This window comes from Leucoraja erinacea, chromosome 24, assembly GCF_028641065.1.
Source record: "Leucoraja erinacea ecotype New England chromosome 24, Leri_hhj_1, whole genome shotgun sequence".
NCBI classification, from domain to species: Eukaryota; Metazoa; Chordata; class Chondrichthyes; order Rajiformes; family Rajidae; genus Leucoraja; species Leucoraja erinaceus.
In genome coordinates, this window is record NC_073400.1 from 12,183,862 (window position 1) to 12,200,411 (window position 16,550).

Sequence of the window (16,550 nt, forward strand, 5' to 3'; positions counted from 1 at the left end):
ACTCGTCCAAGATGGCCCATCAGAGCAAGTCCCTTTTGCCTGTATTTGGCTGATATCCCTCTAAACCGTTCTATCCTTGTGCTTGGGCAGGTACATGGATATGGGAGGTTTAGAGGGTTGTTTGAAGACCTTACCTGCTTCAACAATCTGCTTTGGCAGCTCACTCCCTATACCCACCACCATCTTAAACATTTATTCCCTTTATCACTGTTATTCGTAAAGTATTTCTAAACCATTATAAATAACGATCAAGCGTTTGTGCACTACCATTAACAGCATTAACACTTAATACTCGGATCAGTAAAAAGCAGTGGCCCATGCAGGGATTAATCTTTCCACTATTGATTTCCATACTGAACACACATTAGCTGCAGCTATATAAACACGGCAACAAATATGAAGCCCATTCATCATTCAATTGGACAGTAGAAGAATAACTGACAAATATGTAGCATCACTTTAATGGACAGAAAGTCAGACAGATGATAATTTTGTTGCCCTTGAGACATGCTTCAAGTTGGTATTGAGCCAAGAGCAAAGGCAACCAATAGCTTACTCCGGCATAAAGAATAGAATCCATTAGTTTCTTTGAAAGACTACAGACACTTTAAATGATTGCTGTCGCCAACATTGCCTATTTACATTGTATACATTATGATGTACAAAATATAAAGCGAGTTTACAAATAACTGCTTTGCAAAACTTGTTCATAAAAAGTAACTCAGAACAGAGCACCTAGCCAAACATAATAACATGCTAACATGGGAATCTATGACTTCACAGTTTAGTAAACATTTTAATGTTAATGCTTTTAAATCCTAGAAATCCAACTTTATGGCATATAAACAAGACTATTCAGCAATCTGTATTGGCTATTTTGATTTGTTAGGGTACAAAGCGACATATGTTCAAGAACCATTGCATGATCCTGGACAGATGCAATAGTGAAACACATTTAATTCCTTTGAAAGTTTAAATTTTAGTGACTGCTAAATTTGTAATTTGTTCCACAAAAATTAGTTAACCATCATACAATTTGCATGCGGAAATACCTATTCTTTAATCATTTTAATAGATAAAATGACACCACGTCTGAATTTTTAAACATGAATATCAAACATGAACTTACAAAATTCTTAAGGGGTTGGACAGGCTAGATGCAGGAAGATTGTTCCCGATGTTGGGGAAGTCCAGAACAAGGGGTCACAGTTTAAGGATAAGGGGGAAATCTTTTAGGACCGAGATGAGGAAAACCTTTTTCACACAGAGAGTGGTGAATCTCTGGAATCCTCTGCCGCAGAAGGTAGTTGAGGCCAGTTCATTGGCTATATTTAAGAGGGAGTTAGATGTGGCCCTTGTGGCTAAAGAGATCAGGGGGTATGGAGAGAAGGCAGGTACAGGATACTGAGTTGAATGATCAGCCATGATCATATTGAATGGCGGTGCAGGCTCGAAGGGCCGAATGGCCTACTGCTGCACCTATTTTCTATGTTTCTATGAATATTATAGAACATAGATATCTTTGACGATTGATTCTATTCTGTTATAGATTCTTCAATTGTTTATGGATTGCAATAATATAACAGCTGAAGAAATGCAGCAGAACTTTCCCAGAGATCGAATAGTCTTCCTGCTAATGTTCCAATATCCAATGAATTTGGCTGGCAAAAATGTATTAACTTACATCGGCCTTTAGTTTTAATAATACCTTCAAAACTAGGGGTGTAAACATGTGATAAAATTCACTTTAAATCTTCCGAATTAAATTTGCCTCTCCATCGATTCAATTTGATGAAATCAAAGGGTAATTTTGGATTGTCTGGTTAATTCTTTTAATACTTAAAAAGATTAAAGAGTGCCAAAGAGGAGTTGTTATCGGAAAATTTAATAAAACAGGTTGCCGAGAATCCTTAAGAAACTAACTTTTAAAGAGCCAATAGAAATTGTTGCACAGTCTCTTACAATAAATCACTGCTTCTGTTTCGCACATTAATCCACACACAATATTGGAGATACCGATCAGAAGCACATCATCACAGAGGCTTGGTTGAAAGTGGTACCAAACTCTATACTTACAGAAAAAACCTTTTCAAATATATCCTACAACTCCAAAAAACATGACACGAGAGAAACCAGTAAAAAATTCTAAACTGTAAAAAGCAGTTTCTTTTTAATCACTTAACCAGTAACTGTGCAAATACCCTGATAATAAAGCCAAGGTAACTGATCACCTCTACATTTGTATAAAGAACCATTTTGAATTATAAAAGTAAAACAAGTGAAATTAAAAGCCGAGCTTCATTAATAACATTTCTAGTTACACTGAAGAACATTAAAAAAAAATTAAATATTAAAATATTAAGATGCTGTGACGCATTATCATGCTTAACAGATAGTTGCTGCTAAAATGGTTTCAGCTTTCTTTAAATTTTTGCTCAATTGTACTCTTATATGTATCAACAAAGGAACACAGGCTATTCCACAACTGCTCATATATAAAGTATTCATGGTGCATCTTCCAAATGCACACCTTCATTATCACAGACACTTTCTGCTTGTTGGAAGTTAGCAATCGAGAATACTAGTAAAAGGCTCCGAGGAACTAATCTCTAACAAGAGCCAAGATGTGTTTCAATGATTTTCATTTACACAATGTGATTAAGCATTAAAAAGAAGCATTTTCAGAGAGGGAGAGAGAAAGACAATGCTTCCAACTACCTGAAATGTCAGTAAAACATTTACAACATTTAAGGGTAAATCTAGTCTGCTGCTAATGAGATTTTGAGATTACATATTTACACAGTTGACCAGGATGATTATTTTTTGGTTGCTGCAGTGTATATTTACATGAAGGAAGAAGCACCAAATATACCTTTGTATAAGTGTGGCACGATGGTGAACACTCAATCTGCACTTTTTTTTTGCTTTTATAAGTAATTTAAAGTTAATTTGGAAAAAAAGACATAATAAATTGGTTGAGATATGTCTCACATTAATACAATTCAAAATTAACTTTTGGAATACATTCAAAATTAAAAGATCTTTGATGTTATTTATTAGCAAATATATGTTTGCATTGTGCCTGAAAATTGTATACTTTATTGATGACCCAAAGTGTTGGAGGCAGCATCTCTGAAGTTGAATCCGCTGTACTCCACCACCTTGAGTCTTATTTTGGGGTAAACCAGCATCTGCAGTTCCTTGTTTCTATATTTTATTGATGTAGCACTACAACATTTAAACAAATCTCCAGCAGGATCAACTAAAGGTAACAATTATAACATAGAGAAATAGTTGCTGTCTCTCAAATTTGCCTCCCAAATTGGATGATGCCACCGAAAGTTGATTATTTTTTTAATTACAATATTTAACTGTTTGGAAACTCAATTGCTAATTGATGAGTAATTGCTCAAGTTGGTGATGTTTCATAATACATATTTAAAAATGGCAAGAGGACCTTCTGTTGACCGATTCAATCATATTGCACATATAAAAATGCAAGACTATTGCTTAAATTATATATATATACTTTAAATCTATAAAGGGGATGGTCACAGGTAAGCCAGACCAGTCAATTGAGTTTTTAAAAATAAAAATTAAATATTCATTGTCATTTTCTCACTGGAGAGACCAAATCAGAGTTTTGCATATAAATGACGAGATGTGGATTTAGTGACAATGATCTTAGCTATCAGCCATGATCTTATTGAATGGTGGAGTAGGCAGGGGCCAAGACAAGACATCGGACTTCACTGGCTTTATCTTGCACTAAATATTATTCACAATATTCCCTTTATCATGTATCTGTACACTGTGGATGTCTTGATTGTAATGTATTGTCTAGCATGCAACAAAAGCTTTCACTGTACCTCGGTACACGACAATAAACTTAACTGAACTCAAGAGGTCTACTACTGCTTCTTTCTCCCTGTAATCGTATCTCATAACACTTCATACCCTATCAGGCATCTGGATGCTGCAACGCACTATGGGAGTATCCACAATATTTCCACAACGGTTTCATTTGATGGTGTTAATATGCCGTTTGGCTTTACACAGGAAATTAACTTTTTGAATCTTTCTCTAAAAAATTGTCCTTGGCTTTGATGTACCAGATTGGCAAATTCAGAATTGACACATGGCCAGGTTTACTTTTCATATTCAAGCTGATCATGATAAAGTGACATTAAAGATACAAATACCATATACTCAAGAGTACAACAATCAAAATCTGCACATATAAGGGAACAGAACCTAACATGCCCTGATTTGGTGTGTTGAAGTGCACTGTGTTTTGCCCTAATGGGAGTCTGGGGGGGAGAAAAAAATCAATAAAAGACATGCTACTTTGCTGCAGGGAAGCGAAGGAAGTGGATCACAACCTTAAAGGGCTCCCCTCTTGATAGTCACAGTGCAGTGAAATTGATGGCTCTTGATGGGATGCCTTGGGCGAGGTGGACACATCTTTAGTGAGTGTGTGCTTTCACCATCCTGTGACTGTCGCCACAGGCTATGGGGCCCCGCACCACTATGATGTACAGACTCACTGATCAGGCAAGGTTTGTAGCTGCACACTATATTGTGCATGAAACACTAACAGAACAAATATACACACTACAAAAGACTCAGGCCTGAACATACAAACAGCAACACATCCACACCCCAACAAGGTCCTTTACTCAGTTCTCTTAATGCCCTGTGGGTTTGGATCCTTCCTTTACTGGATATTATAGATGAAGGTTTTCTGTGGTGCTTCGTTCATCCAATTGCTGTTGCTAAGGCAGAAGTGAGTGTCGCACACATCAATATTATTGAGTTTATTTTAGTTTAGAGATACAGTGTGGAAACAGGCCCTTCGGCCCACCGAGTCTACACTGACCAACGATCACCTGTACACTAGTTCTATCCTACTGACCAGGGACAATTTACGGAAGCCAATTAACCTACAAACGTGTATGCCTTTGGAGTGTGGCAGGAAACCGGAGCATCTGGAGTAAAACCACGTGGTCACAGGGAGAACGTACAAACTCAGCAATCATAGCCAGGATCAAACCTGGGTCTCTGGTGTTGTGAGATAGCAGCAAACTCTACTGCTGTGCCACTGTGCCGTTCAAATCATGATCCAGAGACATAACCTATGATAGGGGTCAATTGCGAATGGGAATGTCTAGCCCAGTTTTTTTAATTGGCTAGAAATGATTGCCTTTACATTAAAACATAAAATAGCTGTTATGAATAATCTATGCATAAAATTCATAAGATTAATTACAACGAGCAACAATCATCCCTCAGATTGAGTCCTATAATTCACAAAGATCCAAAAGGGATCATTCTAAATCCCCATCACCTATTCAACATGTAATTGCTTATTTTCTGAGTGAGATACAAATGGACAGTTGTGCAAAACCTCCCACTGTGACTCCAAAGATTTAAACAAACTCTGGAGTGAAATAAGTAGGTGGCCTCCAATATGATTGAATTAATCATGATAGAATTTGATTGTACTTCACCTTGAGAGTAAGGAACTATTAAGCTGATATCCCATGCATTCATCACATAGCTCTCCATGACGACATTAAAAAAAAAACATCATAATATATCGCAATCAAATTTTAAATCAGAACTCTCGTTCTCCATCCTGACCCTTAGAGGGAAATTAATAATCATTCACCAGCTTCCTCTTATGGCTGGATTAGTGTGATGTGGAGACATATCTGAGATACCAATGAACTTAATAGAGAAAATAATCAGAAACCACTCTTATTTTGTTCTGACATGTAGCTGCGGGGAGATTTAGGTTTACTGTGGAGAGCAGACTTCATTTTTTGACTAATTTGCAACAGTTTGGTGCTCTGCCTCGTATTTGTAAATATTCAGAGAGTCACACAGCACAGAAACAGATCCTTCAGCCCACCATGTCCATGGTGATATTCAAGAAAGGTTTAGAGGGATATGGATCTACTGTGGGCAAATGAGACTACAGTAGATGGACATCTTGCTCAACATGGACGAGTTTGGCTGAACAGCCTATTTCCATGGTGAATTACTCTATCACTGCTAATACCTATCTGTACTAACCCATTTATCAACATTCAATGAATGGGCTTCACAGCCTTAGGGATTTCAATGCTCAATCCAGATACATTTTAAATGTGGAAGTACCTGCCACCACTATTTTCTCTGGCAATGTGTTCAAAATTGCACCCATCCTCTGGATGTATAACAAATTATCAGAACCCTTTTAACCCTCTTATTTCTCACTTGAAACCAATATTATATGGTTAGAGTAAAGAACTAAAGCAATGGTGAGTTTCAGAGGCAACAAGAACAGTACAGCAATGGGCTGTAAAATATATCATCCTTCATACATATGTGAAATAGCACTGGTTTAAAAAGCCTTGCTCATGCCAATGTCTGGAATTAATTTGCAGTTTGAGATTTTAAACTGTGGTCTAATAACCTACGATTTATACTAATACCCACCTGACTGATATTCCTGAGATCAAGGAATCCCAAAATTAAAATTCCCATCTGACCTCAGTAGCTGCAGTCGAATTTGATTAATTAATTATATATCTGAGAAAACCTCTTTGCAAATTGCATTGGACACAACATTGCAATTTCTGATTTTCTCCTGTCTTTTCCCTAAATGTGGACTTTGTTCAAAGCTTTTTCCCCCGAGTCTAAATTAACTCTTGGTATCTGGTCAAGTGCAGCTTGTAAAGTGGTGTTCTGTCATAGTTAAATTATCAGCAGGTATACTAGAGAGATCTCTGCATAAAGACATCCATCTCTTTCCATTCCCTCCCAAAGGCAAGCTGCTTGCAACGTGACAAACCTTCCCTTTGGGTAAACCAAAATAAAAATGACAGATCTAGCAAACCAACAGATGCAGTTTATAGGTTAAAAAAAAATCATTTGCTTTTATTTATATTCAAAGCAGTTTAACTTATTTCAATTTTTTTTTATTTTACCGGCAAAATTAAATGAGCAGAGGCTGGTTAAAGAATCTAAAGCAGAAAATGCTGGGAATGTTCAGCAGGTTAAACAACATCTGCACAGACATAAATAAAGTTAATGGTTCAAGTCAATCTCTCATGGTTCTGACCTGAAGCACTAAACCTATTTCCTGACCTACTGAGTATTTCCAGCAATTTCTGCTTTTATTTCAGATGTCCACAATCTGCAGTTTTGTGCTTTGTAATGAAAAAATCTTGAAACTTATTGGAATTTTTGAACCTACGTTAGAACTAGTTATCTTTGGATATTTGAATTAGATTAGAAACATTTCTTATTTTCAATTGTACGCAGTTATGATGAACACCAATGTAAATGCAGAGCTTAATTACACATTAATGCTCGTCTAATAGATTTGGACGAGAATGTACAATGTATGGTTAGAAAGTTTGCAGATGGCATGAAAGTCGATGATATTGTATAAACCATCCATCCTTGAAAATGGTTATCAAAAGTCACAGTAGGATCTTGATCAGTTGGGCACATGGGTTGAGGAATGGTTAATAAGTTTAATGCAAATAAGTGCGAGGTTTGGGAATTCAAATGAGAGCAGAACCTTCCCAGTAAATGGAAGGGCTATGGGGAGTGTTGTAGAGCAGAAGAACCTAGGAGTGTAGGTACATAGTTCCTTAAAGGTGGTGCCACATGTAGATTTGGTGGTATATAAACCATGTGCAGGCAGATAGTGGTGGGTGTATGCAACGAGCTACCAGAGGAGGTAGTTGAGGTAGGTACTACTACAACATTTAAAATACATTTAGACAGGTAGATGGACAGGAAAGGTTTAGAGGGATATGAGCGCAAAGTAGGCAGTGAGACTTGAGTTGATGGGCCAACTTGGTTGCATGGCAAGTTGGGCCGAAGGGTCTGTTTTCATGCTGCATGACTCTATGACTACTAGATCTAGTAGCAATTTGAGTAATAATATGTTATACTATTTTATATTTGACAGTAATGTTACATTACATTTATAATTAGAAAGAATTGAAACGTGATTAATTAACCTAATCTTCAAGGCATAGTTTCAGCATTTGATCTGTCCTAATTACAGAAAAGCAAGATGTTAAGACAGTGATACAAACTTTCAGACAGTAAATAATATGTATTATGTTCTTACATCTAGTTCTTAACTGAAATGTGTATCGTTCCACTGATGCAGTAAAAACAACTTAATTAGATGTTTTCCAATCAGGAGACACTTGGAAACACTGAAAAGATCAATCTTGCAGCAAAGTTGTTAATATTGGGATATTTCAGCCAACTAATTATGTGCCCATTTTAAAAAATAGTACTTTACTTCTGCTATCTTTTTTAAACTACAAGTGTTCTGCACATGGTGGCTAGCCTGCATGAAGCCTGACCTAATATTAATTGAAAATCATGATATGATATTTTTGATCATCTAGGTTAAACTGACCAAAACGATCAACAAAAATAAACTAAGTCCACCCAAGAGGATAGCCACCATTAAACCCATTAAATAGTGTCCTAGTTTTTAAGGGACTGTTCCCATAGCATTCAATGAAGATGGCTATATTCGTACAGTTTGGCCCAGATCTTGAACTGACAGTATCAGGTTAAATTTCAACATTCTTTTCATTTGGAGTTACGTAAAGGATGCTATTTTAATTCCTCAGAATGCAGGTTCCATCTCCAGAAAGGGCAGCACAATGTAAAAATACAGAAAACCATGCAATATATGAAATAAGCTATACCAAATGCTAGAATAACAAATAACATACAAGAAAAAAAGGCTGAAACATTTATACCTTTGGAAGTATCTATTGTATTCAATGTTAATTCAGTTGGTCCCTGGACAGATACATGGATAGGAAAGGTTTAGAGGGATATGGACCAAATATGGGACAAATGGGACTGGCTTAGATGGGCCATCTTGGTTGTCATGTACAAGATTCCGGTCCATACCTATCCATTCCAAATACCTGTCCAATCCATTATGCAAGAATATTTTGTCTTTGTGCCACTTACCCAAAGAGCAAGAATATCCCAGTATTGCAAATACCTGAAAACACAATGAGAACAACATGCAAAATCACCTTAGTCAATTATGCTGAAAGCATTATACAACAACCCTAACACGTTCTGCTCTTGTTTCCGAAATGCAATTCATGGAAGTGAATGGAATTAATTTTGGGGGTAGATTACCATGAGTTGACATTGTTACTGACCAGGGACAAATTTCAGGGCACAAAAATCTGACATGTTAATCATAATCTTTGACAATATTTAGTACGGGTTTATTACAAACAGCTAATAGCGTCAACAGAAATGTACTTGGTATTTTTTTTTAACGTTTTCATATTTTTTTTTAATGAAGTTAAACTGTACATCAGGAGCAAGGATTATGGCTCAGGCCTAGAACCGGTTATAGATTTACTTTGCATTTTACTGAAGAAAACTCCGTATCACTGTTTTCAATAGCTACTCAGACCATACATCCTCATGACTTTGTGGAACGAGATTGTCAATTAGCGAGAGTCAGAGTCATACAGTACAGAAACAGGCCCTTCGGACCAACTTGTCCATGCCAACTGAGCTGCCTCATCTATGCTGGTCACATTTACCTGCATTTGGCTCAGATCCCTCTAATCCTTTCCTATTCATGAATTTATCCAAGGGTCTAAGAACTATGAGCAGCCCTATGCAGTTTTCACCCTTATTGAAAGTCTTAACTAATTGTTTTTTGTTTGATCATCTTTTTTTGATCAGTCCTCAATTGCCCATGTGTTAAAATCAGTGATATCCAACTCAACTATTCATCACAAAGTAACCCAATGCCTTACATCATGTCAGAAGAAAACTTTACTTTGAAGGATCATTACAGATAGATACTGGAAAATAAATAATAGCTGGAAATAAAACCTGAGATACCTTCCAGTTATTAGATATGATTGTTTCATATTGAACTAGAGGCTAAGTTGAAACTCTGCTTTGAGTATGTGCAGCTCTCAGTCCCTTTGAAGCAAGTTATGGGAAACCAAATTATTCTTAATGCCATTCAATGAGGTCAGTACACATGACTTGGAGCACCCATTAATCAGAGCACACTGCAAACAACAATTTATCTTAAAAAGATTAGCAATTCATGTTCAGTAATGTTACATTTTGTGCTTTTGGTCACAGAATCCTTTAAGTACCATTGTTTAGCAAATCAGACATGCATATTGGGAAGTACATTTCTATTTCAATTTCAATACAATGATCATAAATTTGTCGGAGTAAAGATCTTTCTTAAAGGATGAAATAGAGCTTGCTGACTTACGACATAGTTCTCCATAGAACAGCAAGGAAACTCATTGTCACTGATTTGCAATTGTGTAAAAGTACTTGGCAGACTAGCCGTGCAATACAGAAAAATACACAATGTTAATTTTTGTTCTAATTTAAGAAAAATTAAAACTACAATGTTTAAAAGAAAATCACACAGGAAACACCTAGTTATACATAGTAACTGAAGGCTAGAAATTATATGAGAATAGGCACTGCATCATGAATGAAAATTACAGAGATTTGGACAGGGGGCAGTAATTACCTATTCTTATCAGCATAATACCAAAATGTTTAATTGCAAAATTCTATGCACGGTGGAACTGGAATTTGATGTTCTTTTCCTTCCAAAAAATTCCCAAAATTTGAACCGCCCACATATTCTAGAAATGTGAGATTTTTTTCCAGTCATTTGTATTAATGAAACCCATCGCCAAAAAAACACAATCTGAACAATATATATTTGAAAAGCCAGCTACATCATATGTAGCTATATATTTAAAGGTTTGTTTATCCATCTGTGGAGTGCATGTTGGAGGACAAAATGGCTGAATACAAAGAAATTTCACATTTAACACTTACTAAGGCCCAATCTTCACTCCTCTTGCAGAATACCCCCAAAAAAAAATTACAATGGTAATGTTTTTACATAGTAACCTCGTAACATTATTTGAATGTTGCATTAACTTTGGAATTCAAAATTAATAAGTTGCATCATTTATTTTGCAATATGAAATTTTGCTTGCATTTTATGCAGTTATTGTGTTGGTTACTGTATGACAACAGTTCTCTGCGCAGACTACTCCAAATGTTTCTAAGTACTTTTGGGATTGCCAGGAATTTATATTAAAAGAAGAGGGGAAAAAAACGACCATAGAACAAGGTTTGAGGCAATGTGTACAGACAGAGATGAAAACATAAAATATTGACAAAATTCCTTGAGCTCCATTTAATTTGGTAGAATTAATCCATCTCTGCTTTGTTGCAATTGTGTTGAATTGTAGCAGTTGTACATTCTAGTTCGCTTTTAAAATTTTGTTTAATTAAAGTCGGTGAAACAAATTTTCCAAAACAGAACAGATTGAACTACTGCTACTGTTTAACATGTTAAGTGAAATGCATTAGAGATCAAATTCTAACTAACTCTTTGAAAAACTTCAGTTCTCTCATTGTAAATGTACACCATTTGTTAACTTATCATTGATAAATAATGACATCTGGCCGAAATGATAAAATTGAATGTTTTGTGTTAAATAAGAGATGATAGCTTGTGATTTTAGATTCCATACATTTGAGTTGTAATTTTTAAAGTTACACATTGACAGTGAGTTGGAATTATTCTTTTGTCTTATTCATTAACCTGGGTGGTTGAATATTTCCAAGAACGAGTCAAAGCATAGAAGAAATGTGGGAGAATTTAGTGTCCTTGATTATGTGTAGGAAGGAACTGCAGATGCTGGTTTATACCGAAGAAAATGCTGGAGTAATTCAGTGGGTCAGGCAGCATCACTAGATAGAAGGAATGAATGGATGACGTTTTGGGTGAGACCCTTCTTCAGACTGAGATTCGGGCAAGAGGGATTCACAGCATCATGTTCTTATCCTTGATCTGTATCTCAATTTAAGAATGTATTGCATTTAAATAGCATTTTATTTCCCCATGTGATATATTCTTAAACAGTTTGCTACATCTTTTTAGTGCACTAAGGCTTGAAGTGTTTTGCTTTGTGTTGAAATATTATTGTTGGAAATATGATGAAATAATGAAAATTCAGGAATTTTCTCAATTCTTCGGTCAAGAAAAGTAGATTCACTGCTCAATCTGAAGGAAGATGGGAACAGATCCCTGCAGTAAAATAAAAGTTATTTGAGTGTCAAAGAGTGTTTGAATAATTTGATTAAGAACAACAAATAAGCTTAAGAATATAAAGTACATTAACTTAGAAGTCATAGGGGTACTGGATTAAATTAAGCAACATATAAATATAAGGGCAATGTTTGTTTTTGGGGGGAAAAGGGGGGATGACAGTCACAGATGCACAAACTATGCAATCAGAGCTTACTTTATGTCTTGCAGATTTCTGTTTGGAGCTTTCACGTTCTCCCAATGGCCATGTAGGTTTCTAGGTGCTTCAGTTTCATCCCACATTACACAAATCAGCTGGTTGGTAGGTTAATTACCTACTGTAATTTACCCCTGTTGCAGATGCTGGCAAAAAAAATGGGTGAGTTGATGTTTGAGAGAGAATAGGTTACAGAGAAATAAGTCGGGAATTGGAACTCATGGGACTGCTTCTGCAGGAACTGCAGATGCTGGCTTACACCAAAGATAGACACAAAAAGCTGGAATAACTCAGTGGGTCTGGCAGCATCTCTGTAGAAAAGGAATAGGTGACGTTTCGGGTTGTGGCCCTTCTTCAGACTGAGATTCGGGGGCGAGGGAAATGAGAGATATGAAAAGAAACAAATGAATGACAGGTATGCAAAAGGACAAATCAAAGCCAGCAACGATGATCAAGGAAGGGTGGAGCCCACAATGGTCCATTGGTGGCTGTGGAGAAGGTGAGTGAGGCCGGATTAAAATGTAGTCGCAGAGCGGGGAGCGGAAGGAATCACAGCGGGAGTGCAGCGAGAGAGGGTGTTGCAGAACTCTCATCGGAGCCAAGTGGTGTATGTTATATTAAATTCATGGCCAAAGTCCCAGCTTTACAAATAGTTCTATTCAGAGACAGGAGGAAAACTGAACTGATGAATGAATAATGAGGATGAAATTGGTAAGTTGATGATTTGATTTAATGAATAACCAGAAAAATCACAGAATATTGTGTAAAAGCTAGTTCAGAAACACATTAAAATCCTTACAATGCTGCCGTTTACACCATAAGGAAAGTGTACAGGCCAGAAATTCACTTTCTACTGTTTGCCTTAAACGTACAATGTAATAGTGAAGACACGGAGAACTGCAGATGCTGGAATCTTGTCGAAGACAAAGTGCTGGAGTAACTACATGGGTCAGGCAGGATCTCTGGAGGACATGGATAGGCGATGTTTCAGGTAGAGATCCTTCTTCAGACGCAGTCTGAACTCTTCAGTTTGCACGTCGCCTACCCTCGTTCTCCATAGATGTTGCCTGACCCACTGAGTTACTCCAGCACTCTACGTTCTAATGTACTATTGAAATTTGGCTCCATTGACTTCAATAAAATTTGTTAAGTAGAATCTAATGGACATGGCACTGCTTCAAACATTGACCTCGTACAGCAGAGGGTGAATCTCTTCCCACACAATTTTATTGCAAAAGCTCCAAGTAATAACTCATGCTGCGGGTGTTCTTCATAATAAAGTTGAAGAAGTTCAGAAGAAATTTTAAATATGACATTCCTGCATCTATTTTCAAAAGTTGGATATTTGCAGCATTATAAACACAAGGAACACATACTGTGCTGTAGCTAAAATTAAAAAAAAAAAACCTGCTCTTACCATTATAGGTACTCTTTAGGATGACATATGCATATGGACTAGCCATTGGGACACAAGTAATATGCCCCAAAACAGATAATACTTAGAAGGGATTAAACATTTGTTTGCTGTACATCTTCAAGTAACTAGGTACAAGTAGGTTTTAGGTTCTCTCTGGGAAAAGTCAGTTTGGCCCCTTGTTAATAGGTTTAGTGCAGGGGATCTAATGAAACTAATTAACTTAAGATGCGATGCTGAAGGAGGAAAAATAATTTGTTCCTGAGGTTAACAATTTTGTTTCCATAATGTACACTCACCCCTCCCTCAACTGCCTTTGTTTAAAAAGCCTTCTCATATGTGCATAGGGAAACAGGTACTTAAAGGGTTCCTATAATACACATCAACGGCGAATGAAACCAAAATTTAAAAAAAGACATATCAGTTTGAAATTCAGGATACAAAGACATTTCATTTCCTGTGTGCACCATTTTATCACTTGGGAAATAATAAATTCCTGTTTTAGTGGTTTCACTACGATTCACATTTTTTAGCTGTGCTTTTGTGCACACAAACTGTGTGAATGAATGAGGTTTTGAGCACTATCAACTGCAAAGTTTGGTGGAGAGTTTCTCCAATAAGCACCGGTGTGACATCTGAGATGTTAGCAGTAGTGGAACAGCGACAGTTCCCTGTAATTGTTTGAGTTGTACTTTCGGAGTTAACCTTAATAAAGCTCACTAAAATATTAGTTGTTTCTGCTTAAATGATTGCCATGCACTTTTGAAGATTGAATTATAAGGTACAAACACAGCATTAAAAGTCCATACAGTCAGATGGTATTATTCCTTCCAGATGGCTAGGTGATATGATTTACAATAAATGATCACAGTTTACTTACATATGATTTTGGGCCTTAAACCTACAATTTTACCCATGAATTAATTTAGCCCCCTATCTAACTACGTCTATCACAGAATATACATCTGCCTCAGGACTACAATATTCATAAAGTAGTTATGACACATTTAAAAACAAGATGGCTCCCATATTCCTTGCTTTCTTTTCTTTCAATGTGTTGATTGTAAAGATGATTCCAAAACATTGTCTCCTTCACAACTTTGGGTGTAATTGGCTGCCTCCTGGAGCCTCAGTAGCATACTCATCTGTGAATATATATAAAAGGAACATTTAATTTTGAACTGTTGCTAATGTTGCCAATTAAAACAAAATACCAGGTTGTCATTATTAGCTATGATGTTGCTTTTGCTAGAATCACTCATAACCCCGTCAACGGACAAAGTTACACGTTAACAGAAAATTGCCCAGGGCGGATAAGGGAGGCACAGTGGTGCAGTGGTAGAGTTGATACCCTACAGCGCCAGAGACCCAGATTCGATCCTGACTACAGGTGCTGTCTGTGTGGAGTTTGTACGTTCTCCCTGTGACCGTGCTAGTTTTCTCCGGGTGCTCCGGTTTCCTCCCACATTCCAAAGACGTGCAGGTTAATTGGCTTCTGTAAATTGTCCTTAGCATGTAGTATAGAACTAGTGTACGGGTGATCGATGGTCAGTGGAGATGCAGTGGGCCGAAGGAGAGGGGGAGAGGGAATGGGAATAGGAGGGGGAAAGGGTTGCGGAGAAGGGGAGGGGGTGGGAGGAGGAGGGGGGGGGGGGGGAGTATGAGAGGGAGGGGGTGAGGTCGAGAGGGAGGGGGAGGGAGAGGAGAGAGAGGGAGCGCGCGCCTGGTGCACCTTGTAATTAAACAGTTCATTTTAGTGGAGGAAGAGGATTTCTGGGTTTAGTTGATTTTGTTTCTTTTAAATTGTTTTTGAATGCTTTAGATCTAATTTAACCTTATGTTTTGCATTTTTATAAGAAACTATAACAATATCTTAAATGTTGAAGCACTTAAAATATTCGACAACTTTGAGTAAGTTTGGGGTCATGAGTCAGCCAGAGGTCATAGGTCAGCCAGCTGCCAATGTCTTTTACTCGCTGTATGTAAGAGGAGTCTGTTCTGATCACTCTCAACCTTCAACATGTGGTCAAAATACACGACGCTGCAGGGATTGCCAGGAAAAGCTGAGACAGTGCAGCTGTCCGGATTTCTCCAGGCCGTTTTGGGATTTATTTGAAGTTAGCACTGAAAATCAATGCTTGTTGCTGACCATAAATTCTGACCACATGATTTTAAGGATAAATATAATGATCCTATAGAGTCAGAGTCATACAGCGTGGAAGCAGGCCCTTCGGCCCAACTTACCCACACCGGCCAACATGTCCTAGTCCTACCCGCCCGCGTTTGGTCCATATTCCACCAAACCTGTCCTATCCATGTACCTGTCTAACTGTTTCATAAATGTTGGGATAGTCCCAGCCTCAACTACCTCCTCTGGCAGCTTGTTCCATACACCCACCACCCTTTGTGTGAAACCCCTCAGATTCCTATTAAATCTTTTCCCCTTCAACTTAAACCTGTGTCCACTGGTCTCGATTCACCTACTGTGGGCAAGAGATCTACCCGATCTATTCTTCTCATGATTTTATGTATATTACAGTGTACGCCAAACTAATTAGATACAAAAATATCAATGTATTATTTTACTGAATTGTAACTTCAAATATGTATATTATAAGCAAACACAATTTACCTCTTAAAAAAAAATTGCTTTAAGGGTTATTAGAAAAAATACCTGCTAGGGAATTTGTATTTAATGTTACTTGGAACCCCTAGTAATCTCATTTTTTGTTGAATAAATAAGCAGCTCCTAGTCAAATCATATGGAA

At 37.1% G+C, this 16,550-nt stretch overlaps 1 protein-coding gene across 1 annotated transcript in view; it reads right to left on the minus strand.

The window, feature by feature from the left end:
- Positions 1 to 434: 434 nt before the first annotated feature.
- Positions 435 to 16,550, minus strand: part of LOC129708650 (neuron navigator 1-like) — a 512,158-nt gene continuing 496,042 nt past the window's right edge. The window contains exon 36 of the mRNA XM_055654539.1: positions 435 to 14,927. Within this exon, the coding sequence (XP_055510514.1) occupies positions 14,832 to 14,927 (96 nt within the window). The 3' untranslated portion in view covers positions 435 to 14,831. The remainder of the gene's footprint in view (positions 14,928 to 16,550) is intronic.